Below are 12,362 nucleotides of genomic sequence, written 5' to 3' on the forward strand. Positions count from 1 at the left end.
TGTCTGGCCGGCTGCCTGCTCGTCAGCACCAGCCGCCCCTGCAAGCTTGCAGGCAGCGCGGATTCCCCGGCCCACCCGGACCCTCGGGGCGGCCCGGCCCCTGCGCGTTCACCGCCCTCCGGGAGGTCCGGGGCAGCCGCAGTGCAGATGCTGGGTCGGGCCACTCTGGGCACTCAGATTCTGCAGTTTCATTTCTGAGGCTAGGCCTCTCGTTTCTCTCAGTTTCATTTCTCTCCTTGCTGGTAATAGGAAACAGCATCTGGAGGAGTGGTTCCCAGCACATAAAAGGGAAGCAGAGGAGGAGAGATGATTTGCGTGGAGTCTTCTGGAGCTGCTCAGGTAGGAGACGGGCTGGGGCGGGGAGGGCTGCTGAGCAATGTCTTAATGCAGCAGATAAGCCTTTTGAAAGGATTTCCTGCTGAACTTAGCTTGTGCCAGAAGGCAGGCGCCATAAAGACAAGTTTCTGCCCGTATGAGCCTCAGAAAGCCCCCCACCCCGTCTGCAGAGGGCACGCTCTAGCAAGGAAGTCTCGCACACAGCGGCTTCCCTGGTGGCCACAGAGGGGTAGCTTTTTGGACACTTTGTTAAGCACCTGTGGAGTGCGCACCTCTGGGTTGGGGGTGGAGAGCTTTGTGTCACTGTGAAATTGTGACTTATAATAAGAAATGCATTAACTACAGTCACCATGCAGTGACATTACACTCCCACAGTTAATGATACTGTACTGCATGCATATCTGAAAGTTGCTAAAAGAGTCTTAAAAATTCTCATCATAGGAAAAAAACATGTAACTGTGTATGGGGATGGAGGTTAACTGGACTTACTGTGGGTCATTTTGCAATACACACAAATATTTTTTAAAGTACATTATTTGGTCCTGTCCCCATTCCTAACGCGGAGCTCCTAAAACACTAGGCATTTCCTGTGAAGAAAACCTTGTCACTCGTTATGTCAATGAGGTGGCTTTTGGAATGCACCTGGGGTGGGGGGTGCTGGTTGCCAGGACACCCAATTGTGTGATTAGAAGGTGGGAGCTGTCAGTCCCACCCCTGACCTCTGGAGAGGGGGCTGGAGGTTGAATCAGTGTCCAATGGCCAATGAGTTAATCAGTTGTGCCACCATAATGATAAACACCCATCGGAGGGGTTTGGAGACCCTTCTCCTTGGGTTGGTGGACACGTGGAGATGTGGGGAGAGCCGTGTGCTGGGAGGGGCAGGGGTGTTCCCTGCACCTCCACACCTTGCCCTATGCCTCTCTTCCATCTGGTTGTTCCTGAGTTACATCCTTTTCTAATAAACCTGTCATCTGGAAAGTAAAATGTTTCTCTGGGTTCTGTGAGCTGCTCTAGCATTATTCAAACCCAAGGAGGGGGTTGTGGGCACATCTGTTCTGTAGCCAGGCAGAACCACAGGTCACAGCCTGGACTTGCCATGCTGAGTGAGGTTGGGGAGGGTCGCATGATTTATAGGACTGAGTCCTTAACCTATGGGGTCTGACCCTCTCTGGATAGGGTAGAGAGTGTCAGAAACGGAGCTGCAAAGCCTGGTCTCAAGGTTCCTGCTGCCCCCATGCTGTGGCATCGATGGCACAGGGCCACCCTCTGGTGTGCTGGGAAACTGCTCCTGAGGGGAGAGGTCACCCAGTTCCTAGCCTTAGTGACTCCCCACTGTTACATGTGCAGTGCAGGGCTTTCAAATTTCTACTTAGAAACATTGATGCCGAGACTTCCCTGCAAAGAGTGGCATTTGGGGGAAACAGATCCGTCCTTAGGCATGGATTATTTGTATCCTGGGGCTGCCGTAACAAAGCACCACAGACTGGGTGGCTTACACATCAGAAGTCTATCCTCTCCCAGCTCTGGAGGCTGGCCATCTGAGATCAATGGGTCTGCAGGGCTGGTTCCCTCAGAGAGATCCTTCCTGGCCTCTTCAGCTTCTGGTCATTGCCAGCTGTCCTTGGCATTGTTTGGGGAAATATATACATCTTAGGATGCTGTGGTGACCTCTCCAGGTCATGTCACCAGGAGGAAGAAGAATCCCTACCACCCAGTCGTCCCCTGGCCTTGACCAGCTTTGGCAGGTTTTCCAGGCCAGTGAGGCATTTAGCTCTTCCCCTGCTGGTCATGGACGGTGTCGAGGTTCAGACCTGGAGCTATGAGGGTAACATCTTCCTCCTTCTTTCCTGGAAACTATGAAGTCTCAGTGAGCCAGATTGTTGTGGTTGTATTTTGCTTTGAGGAGAAACTTATTTTCTAATTAGTATCAAAGGAGACTAAATATCCCCACCATCTGAGTGATCACATAGATCCATACAATCTTTGTACTTGTAGATAATAACCCTGAAGACACAGCAAGATACCAGGTAAAGGATGCAAAGTTGTTAAAGTAATTGCACTGTTCTCCACTCTGCGGGCTTGAGCCTGTATGGCCATGGAACTCCTCAGCAGAGCCCAGGCCTGGCTCGGGTCCAGGAGGCCAGGCCCAGGGACCCGGGGATGGATGCCGGGCACTGAGATTCATGCCCCTTGGGCCCACCAAGACTCCTCTGGGGCCTAATGAGGCCTGGGGAATGTGTGAAACAAAAATAAAAAATAGTCAAAAGGAAGAGGCCCAGGGGGAGGGACTGGTCTTTAAGACTGCATTTCTGAAATCTACCCATCATAGATGGTGGAGATCTGCAATGCAGTTTCAAAATCTGAACAGCTTTGCGGTTTCCTCCTCATCAAAGTAACCTCTTGCTCCACTGGAGTCCTGAGTCTGTTACTTCGGAGCCATGGGACAGGAACCAAGCTGCTTCTCTGAATTTCACTTCCCATCCCCTATAAAAATAGGCACAATATAAATTAGCCATATGAGAATACAGGCATATGAGGGGCATAAAGGAGACAAGCCAGCTGAACTGGGAAATCCAAGACCTGCCTCCTGGCCTCTTCCCGCCCAGCCCTTGCCTGTCCATCTGCACATCTGTCCATACATCAGCCTACCTCCCTTCTCCCCTCTCAGCTCACACTCATCTGCCTCCGTATCACCTGCTCTTAGTGGAGATTCCCATACGTTCTGCCTTAGATGCCCCCAGTATCTTCATAAGTTGTGCACTGTTCTTTTCCCTGACCAAAAGAAATACCAAATGGTTCTATTGATTAATTATTGCTGTTAGGTCCGAACAACTCAGTAACAGTAAGTTGTGTCGTATCCAACAGCTGTGCATCCCTGGGAAATTTTAAATACCCCACAGTGCCCCTGTGAGTTCTCCACAGTCCCCCAGGGCATCCCGGTGCACAATTTGGGAATCACAGTCTTACAGTCTTGGTTAACATCTTGTCTTTTTTTTATTGAAGTATAGTTGATACACAGTATTATACTGGTTTAAAGTATACAACCCAATAGTAGAAAGGTGTTAAAGAGCCATTGGCTATATTCTCTGTGTTGCACTTCATCCCCATACCAACTTATATTATGACTGAGAATTTTTGTGCCCTGTTAGCTTCCCCCAACCCTAATCCCTCCCCCACGGTAACCACCAGTCACTTCTCAGTGTCTCTGAGTCTGTACTGTTTTGTTCATTTTGTTTTGTTTTGTTTTTAGATTCCACAAATAAGTGCACTGAATTTGTAAATTGCTTTGGGCAGGATGGCCATTATCACAATATTAATTCTTTCTATTCATGAGCATGAGACAGATTCCAATTTATTTGTGTCATCTTTAATTTCTCTCATGAATGTCTTATAGTTTTCAGAGTACAGGTCTTTCACCACCTTGGTTAGGTTTACTCCTGGGAATTTATTCTTTTTGATTCAATTGTAAATGGAATTGTTTTCCTGATTTCTCTTTCTGCTAGTTCATTGCCAGTATATAGGAATGCAACAGATTTCTGTGTATTAATTTTGTATCCTGCAACTTTACTGAATCCATGTATTAGTTCTAATAGTGTTTTGGTGGAGTCTTAGGGTTTTCCATATGTAGTATCATGTCATCTGCAAACAGTGACAGTTTAACCTCTTCCTTACCAATTTGGATGCCTTCTATCTCTTTATCTTGTCTGGTTGCCATGGCTAGGATTTCCAGCATCTTGTCTTCAGTTGCATATCACTCGAGGGTTCTCTGTGACGTAGGTAACCTCAACACAATTTTGGGGTGCCTTCCACAGAGTGGGCATTACCCCATGGGCCCAGAAGCAAGGCTGTCCCTGCTGGGATGTGGTCACTCCCTTGGGTCCCACCTGCCCAGCTATTCAGAATTGGGTGGAAGGTAGACAGAAACACAAGTAAAGCCAAGTTTGGGGGTGGCAGGGGGATGGAGCTCAGGCTGCACTCCCATGCTTGTCTGGCTCAGGCAAGCTGAGAGCTCCAGGTTTCATGACTTGTTCTCAGGTCCAGCCATCCCCCAGCTCTGTCGTGGGGTCAGAGACCAGCGCGCCATCCATCCAAACACGTTTCCTTGTAGGTGATCAGGGATGCAGGCAGGGCCCCAGGAGTATGTAAAGCAACACTCTCCTTGGTCCAGATACCACGCCGGGCTGTCAGTGGGCGCTCCTCTCCGGTCTCCCTGCTCCGGTCCTGTGCCATGGCCCTTTCTGCCGCTCCACCTCCTGCCACCTGGGACTGCTTCTTCCCCTGGGTGGCCGACTCTGGCCCTGTATATGTGTTCCAGCCCGTCACCCTGCATGATCTGGGTCGGGAGTGGGGGCGGGCAGTGCCCCTCTCTGCTGCTTTGGACCCTCCTGACGAGAGGGAAGGAAGGAAGGAGACCCCGCTGGGGGTGGCGCAGTGATGTTCATACCAGAGCAGCCGTCTCTCCTGCCCATATGGACTCTCCCAGGCATGCTGCGTGGTTAAGCTCTCTGCCTGTTATCTTTCTCCATTTTATCAAAGACAATTCTGTGTCCTTGAATCGATAAGATCCTGCTGCCCTGTCCTGCCACACCAGGTGCCTGATGCTGATGTTTCTCACCTGCACTTCCTGGGCCTCTGTGAACAGCAGTTTCTTCAGCTGTGACCCCCAACCCCTGCCTCCTGACCCTGGAGCTCCCATCCCACCAGAAAAGGCCAAGAACGTTCGGATTCCCAAAGACCATTTCTTGCATGTCCTGCTCTCAGTTGTTTTATAAAGTACACAGTAAACCATAATACCTGCTGAATCTCTGGGGACAGGAGCCAAGGGACACAGCAGTGCCCACTGGGCTGAGGAGCCAGGACCGCCAACGACTTGGGTCTGAGCCTTGTGCCAAGGCCAAGGGTGCCCAGGACAGATGGCTTCCTCCCTCGTTAACAGAAGGGGGCACAGGCTCCTTCAGCCCGGCCCTCTGCAAAGTAATCTGTTGTGTGCTTACATTCAAGAGGTTAACATAATCTTAATACAATTTCCTTATACTAAGGAGGGGGGACATGTTCTTGAGGGCAATTATACTTTAAAAATAAAAGCAAAGCAGAGACCTTTTACATGGGATCATAATTTCTCTTGACACTTGGTGAAGGACAGGCGTGACATGAATGGCTGTTTTATAAGACAAACAATTGCATGGGGGAAAGAATATCAGATGCCGAATGTATCAAAGGCTGAAACTCAGAGACTCCAGAGAGATGAAGAAAAACCAGAAGATGCGAAACAGCCACAAATAACCCAGATTTTGTTCTGGTCCTCAGTCAGAGGGAGGGCCTTTCTGAGAGCTTCCCAGTACGAGCCACAGGGGCACTTCTGACGGGTGGTGCCGCACCATGTTCCCTGGACGGGAAGGGCCCACATCGTGGTCAGGGGAAGAATCACCACACGGCACGCCAGACATCAGGATTGCCTAGCGGGCTGGCTGACTCTCAGAGTGAACACTTGAGTTTCTGCCCAATAGTCTGTCATTGCCTTTCACCCGTACAACCAACTGTAGTTACTGGCTTAGGGTTTGAACAACGTGGAATATAAAGTGAACAGAGAGAAGGGTAGGCTGGTGGTAGATGATAGACAAAGTGTGGCCTCGAAGTACCGAGGATGGAATAGCCTGTGGAACCATCCAGTCCATGGGAAAACAAGCGGCTAGGTGGGCAACTGACTGATTTAGCTGCCTCTGTCTTTGCCCATGGGCCCAACTGCGACTGCTGGGTTTCACTCCCAGGAACATGTGGAGGGAAGGCCTGGCAGAGTGAAGGATGACCAGAGTGGCTAAGGAAGGGGGCCCTGCACTTTCCAGGACTGGGGCCTCAGCAGTTGCTTCTGGCAAGATTCACCAGGCCGGGTGGCCAGGGCAGCATTCAGATGAGACCACAGCGGTTTGGGCTAAGGCGGCAGCAGTGGGGCGGTGAGAGATGGTTGTATTCTGGATGTTTTGGAGGTAGAGTCCAGTTTGCTGAGGGCGGGCTGTGGGGCTGAAAGGCAAGGGAGGCTTGGGGGGGCATTTGTCCAGGGCTGTCAGAAGGTCGGAGCTGCTGTGACTGACATGAGAAGACAGGCCAGGTGGGGAGCATCGTGGTAGTGATGGCTTCCCAGATGCTGCAGGAAAGGAAGCCATGCCTTCCTCCATTTGCTTGTGAAACCAGGATCTGGGGGGTGCCTGCCACTGTCCAGTGCTGTCAGGAGACACAGAGTACCTGCTTGCATAGGGTGACAGGTGACAATCAAGTAAATAGAGAGAGGTTGACTTTGCAGGTATACAGGCAGAGGTAAGGGAGCTGCTCCCACCTGACAGCCCTTCTCAGGGCTCCCAAGGGAGCTGGGCCACACCTGGGGGACCCTCCTCACGGAAGGTCTGCAAGTCAGTGGGCTTCACCACTTGGAAGAGCCCAGGAAGGCCTTCTCTATCTCCTTCCAACTGAAACCCAAGTTAGATTTGGCCCCAGCAAGGCCAGGAAAGGCCAGGGCACAGCCCCGGCAGGACACGGTGGAGAGCCTCGGAGAGCGGCCGAGGTCACACACACAGCTGGTCTGGCCTCAGAGCCCCAGGTAGCCCCTCCGTGTGAAACTAACCCTGGCTTCTGATTAAACTGGATCCTGGAGTTTATCTTAAAGACATAGTGCTGCCACTTGCTTATTTCAGATTCCCTTTACCTTAGCTTAGTCACTCCCCATTCCCACCATCCCCCACCCCCCCAAAACAGTAGAGCCCAAGACAGGAGTTTGCATGCAGATTTGTGGGAAGGCATTCCAGGGAACAGCAGCAGGGTCTGCACGGGTGACCCTGCACAGGGCGCGCTGCGTTGCTGGGCTCCATGTCCACATAGGGTGGTGGGTTGTGTGGGGCTGGGTGAGGCAGGGATGGCCAAGGAGCAGCTTAAGGGAGGAGTGCATGGTGATGGTGATGTTTGGGCCACTGTCCCATCTTATGTCTTTGCAGAGCTTGTTAAGAAGATTGGAGGCACCGAGCAGCGGGAAACACACCTTCCTACCCTGACAGGCTGACAGCTCATGCCTAAATCCCACAGTTCTTGGTCGTACCAGAGGCACAATCCATCTTCTTCCCTACACCATCCAAAAAAAGAAATGAATTTTTTCCAGCAGCAGCCACCACCATCTGGCAAAGCCACAGGGCAAATGATATTCCCTCCAAACTGGCAGGCCGGAGGGAAGGACGCAGTTTACCTCTCCAAGAACTTGAAGTTGCTGACATTGAACCAACAGCAGCCAGGAGGAAACTGGGGCCAACAGAGGGCAAAGGTAAGGCGGGTGGAGGGGAGCTCAGGATGGGCATGTTCCAGCCTCCAGCAGAAAAAGGGCTGTGGGTGCCATGGGTGAGCACCCCCGCAAGCATGGCAGTAAACCTGCAAGTCCGGACTGAATGTGGCCGCACGATCGGTGTTCCCCAGCTCTCTCGGGCCCTTAAACAGGCACTGGGGACATACCCAATCTCCAGGGCAATGACGACCTTCCTTGACGTGAGTCTGGGGGCTTCCGCTCTCTGTGCTGGCGCCTCCTTCCTGGGAGCTTTTCCTCCAGCTACTACTGTCATTGCCGCCACCCCCTCCCTACCCAGGGCCCACCTCCGTTCCCATCTCTGGCTGGTCAGGAGCTCCCACCTCTTTGTGCCATTGCCCTGCTCAGTCAGGCCTGGCCCCACCCCCATAGCCCCACATCAGCAGAAGCAAAGCTGCCACAGGAGCAGGGTGCAGAGACCTCCCCGAGGCACACCCAGAGCCTCCTTGCCCCCCTCCTCTCTGCCACCCACCATCAGTAGATGAACAGATTCTGCCACAGATGCCCCAGGATGGTGGGAGCCCTGCCGGAGGGCTGAGAGCCTACCCTGCCCCTTCCAGGGGCCCGAGAACAACCTGTACAGCCAGTACGAGGAGAAGGTGCGCCCCTGCATCGACCTCATCGACTCCCTGCGGGCCCTGGGCGTGGAGCAGGACCTGGCCCTGCCTGCCATCGCCGTCATCGGGGACCAGAGCTCCGGCAAGAGCTCTGTGCTGGAGGCTCTGTCGGGAGTCGCCCTGCCCAGAGGCAGCGGTAAGCACAGGAGGGCCAGCTTCGCTCCGCAGCCAGCAGCCAACCACCTGGTAGCCCCAGAGCACCCCTGGGCACAGTGGTTTCAGAGACAGGCACTGGGAAGGCCCCCGGGAGGGTACTTCTGCCAGCCCTGGATGCCAAGTCCTGTCACTCCTCCCTGCCCTGGGTTCAGCATTTTGGGGAGAGGCACAGCAGGACAGAGTCCGGGTGCCAGTTCAGGCATGTGGTGCTGGGCAAGTCTCCAGTCTGGATGAGGAGGTAATACCTCCCTTGTAGAGCAAGCGACAGGAGGATACACAGCACCTGTGCACAGCCCTGCTGTGTGAGGCTCCCCGGGCCTCTGCCAGGGGCCCCCAGCCCCAAGAAGTTCCAGCCTGTCTGAGCTCTGGCTGCAGAAACCACACCATCAGAACCCCCTGCACCCCCAGCTTTGGGATGTCCAGCCTCCGGCGTCCCCAGCTCGGCGTGGGGCCCTTGGGAGGCTTGGGCAACCCTCAGGCAGGTCTCACTGCTTCACATTCCCAGGTGTCCCAGCTTGGGCTTCCACCTGCACAGGGCAGGTCTGCCGGCCCACGCCCACGGTGGGGACTCCTGCCTTCCGTGGGGTCACTCACAGAGCAGTGTGCTGGGGACTGTGGCCGTGGTCAGCCTGGAGTGCCCCATGACCACCAGAGAGCAGTGCACAGGTGCAGCTACGCATGCAAGTGCCTGAGCCTGTGCCCCTGTGCGCCCGCCAGTCAGGGCCCTAGAGGGTCAAAACCTCAGACAGCCTCTGGGGACACTCCGGCGACTCCTCGGGGGTGAGGCAGAGGGTACCTGCCGCACTTCCTTGTAAAGGAAACAAGATGTTTGGGAAACTGTCTCTCAGGAATCGTCACCAGGTGTCCCCTGGTGCTGAAGCTGAAAAAGCAGCTCCATGAGCCAGCATGGACGGGGAGGCTCAGCTACCGGACCACGGAGCTCCAGCTCCACAACCCCTCGCAGGTGGAGAAGGAAATTCAGAAAGGTAAGGCCCGCTCGGCGGTGTCTGCAGATGCCCCTCTGGCCACTTCCTTGAGGTCCAGCTCCTTCCTCTCCTCCGGGGGCATCAGGGCTTTTCAGCCCCATGAGGGAGCATGTGGTCTTCCTTCCAGGCTTCTCCACGTGTCGTGCTGGGTGCCCAGCCTCTCATGCTGTCCCCTCCTCCTCACCGGCCTAATTCCTTCTCTTCCTTTGGGTCCCAGCTTACCTGCCCCTACTCTGAGAAGTGTCCCCTGCAGGCCCTCAGCTCTGGCTGTCCTGGCCACTGCTGTCCTCAGGCCCTGCTGTGACCCGGCAGGGGCTGGCCGCCGCATGGCCATGTCTCCATGCAGCTGCCCCTGACACAGAGCCCGCCCACTGCCATTCCTGGGGGCACAGCCAGCACCTGCCTTTGAGCAAAGTTTACCAATGGCTGCGAATAGTGTTGGGTAATCCCAGAATGCTAACAAGGTATGCGTACTCTTGGCATTGACTTCTCTACCTTTCAGAGGGGTCCCTGGCAGCCATGCCCTCTGCAGGCTGGCCTGCCCTGTTTTGCTGAGCCTGCTTACCATCTCACACTGCTTTCTGCCAGGCAGGCAAAAGACAACCCTGAGTGCAATAGGAATCTCTGCAGCCACCTGGAACTCGGACATCTCTGAGTTCCAGGGAGACAGGATATTCACATTACTTAGAATAAACTCAGCATCTGAGGGTGAGGCTTTACATGACTTCCCAGCTCAGTTCCCCAAAAACCCGCAGGCCTCAGATGGCTCACCAGAGGGATCCCTTCCAAAAGAGAGAGGTCCTGCCTCTGATTCTAGGGTTCATCCCCAAACACAAAAACTGCTTAAAATCCTCAATTGGCAAGTTTCTAGCTTCAAATCATGAAAGCTCTGCACACTGGCTGTGCCCGTATGGCTGGCCTGGGGCTGCCAGGTTCCCGCACAACCTGTAGTGTTTGTTGAGGTCCATCCAGACTCTCTACCATGAGCTCTGTGAGCAGGACCAGAAGGGCTATGTGCTCACCACAACCTCGTAGCCTCTAGCAGAGCTCTGGCACACCATGGGTGGGTGCTTGGGAAAGGATGAATAATAAGCAGGCCACAGCCAAGACATCTTTAAAACAGCAACTCAGAGCTCTCCTCCATTGCTGATGGGAGTGTAAGATGGTGCAGCCTCTGGAAAACTGGTGATAATCTGCTAAAGCTGGAGGTGTGCACATTCTATGATGCTCTGTTAACTCCACTCCTGAGTATACACCCAGCCAAAGTGTGCACCAAAACCAGGTTCTAGCAGCACTGTTGTGACAGCCCTGTGTGCAAACTACCTAGATGTCCATCAACAGCAGACTGGATCAGGGCATTGTTGTATGTGCACAGCGGGGAATGACACATACCTATAAGCACCAATGTGGGGAATCAAACAAATGGAACATTGAGGGAAAGAAGCCAAACCAAGCAAGCCCGTGTTTTATGGCCCACTTCTCATTAGCTGGGACCACACAGAAGTGCTGCTCTTGTACTCAGGAACGGCTGTGTATCTGCAAAGCCACTTGGCCCCACCAGGAGTAAGGTACAAAAGATGGGCAAAAGGAACGGGTCGTGTGAGGGGTCAAGACAGCAGTCATGCCTGTGGGGGCTGGCGGGCTGGTGACCAGCCTGGGGCAGGAGGGGTTTCAGGGCTGGCCATGTCTGTTTGCTGGTCCCAGTGCTGGCTACACTGTGCGTTCAGCCTGTGAGACTCACCAAGCCCCACACATAGGACAATGAGTACTTTTCTGTTCATGTTACACATCAATCAAAAGTTATAAAAATCATACCTTAAACAGTGACTACAAAATGGTAATTAAAGCAGGAGAAGTTTACAGAAGTTATAGAAGTGTGCCCCCAGTTCTGTCTCCAAAATATTAGGCAGTTAATTGGAGCTCTTGCTCAAGCTGCCTCCCTGTTTCTCGGCTCACGCTGACCCCAACTATAGGGGACATACCTAACTGCCAGAGATTTCATTGCTAGTGCTCCAGAAAGACGTCACCACTGTCCTTATCTGACCTGGTGCAGCAGTCCCCTGGCAGGGAACCCAGCCGGTGCCCCAGCACAGGCACTTCTGTAACTTGTAAAGCCCGCGCCCCCTGGAAGTCATGACACCACCTGCCAGGGCCTTTCCCTAAAGCTTGGGAGGCCATCAGAACGGATCCTCTCCCTTGGCCCAAGCTGTTGTCAGGCCAGACCGGTCCCATCTTAAGCCGCACCATCCAGTGAGTTAACTGCATTGTGAGTGTGAGCTCAGCAGCCACCGGGCAAGGCTGCCGGAGAGAGGACTTCCAGCCCACATATCCCCGGGCTCACTTTCTGTCCAGCGGAGGATCTGAAAGCAAATTCTGAGGGAGGCAGGTGAGAGATGTTGAGGACACAAGAGACCCTTGGGCACAAGGCGAGGCCACTGGGGAAGTCCTAGGGAGCATCATGCTATGTCTCCGGGTGTCCCCTTAAGCTGGTGACCAGTGACCTCTGTGTCCTTGTGTATCCCACGCATCTGGGTTTTGCCATCGGTATCTCCCCCTCACCTAGACCATCCGAGGCCTCAACTCCTTTCAAGATCTCCACAGATCCTGTAGCTCCTGGCTGCTCAGTGTGCCTCCTGGTCTGCACAGGGACATCTGGAGGCCTGTGGGAAATGCAGAATCTCAGCCACACCCCAGACCTGATGAGTCGGAATCTGTATTTTAACTAGACCCCCAGTGGGTCAAGTGCACTTCAAGCTTGAGAAACCCTGCTTGGAGCAGGACCTGCTACATGATTTAAGGGGCTTGGAGCAAAATAAAAATGCAGGGCCCTCATTCAAAAATCACTAGAATTTCAAGTTCGTGAAAACAGGTCTTTAAACCAAGAGCGGGTCTCCTGAACACAGGGCGCTATGACTGCCCAGGACCTGC

The 12,362-nt window shown here is 53.6% G+C and overlaps 1 protein-coding gene across 1 annotated transcript in view; it reads left to right on the forward strand.

Moving 5' to 3' along the window:
• Positions 1-195: 195 nt before the first annotated feature.
• Positions 196-12,362, forward strand: part of MX2 (MX dynamin like GTPase 2) — a 32,132-nt gene continuing 19,965 nt past the window's right edge. The window contains exons 1-4 of the mRNA XM_036876903.2: positions 196-339; positions 7,320-7,639; positions 8,236-8,428; positions 9,297-9,434. Of these exons, the coding sequence (XP_036732798.1) occupies positions 7,391-7,639; positions 8,236-8,428; positions 9,297-9,434 (580 nt within the window). The 5' untranslated portion in view covers positions 196-339; positions 7,320-7,390. The remainder of the gene's footprint in view (positions 340-7,319; positions 7,640-8,235; positions 8,429-9,296; positions 9,435-12,362) is intronic.

The sequence above is a fragment of the Manis pentadactyla genome, chromosome 1 (genome assembly GCF_030020395.1).
Source record: "Manis pentadactyla isolate mManPen7 chromosome 1, mManPen7.hap1, whole genome shotgun sequence".
NCBI classification, from domain to species: domain Eukaryota; kingdom Metazoa; phylum Chordata; class Mammalia; order Pholidota; family Manidae; genus Manis; species Manis pentadactyla.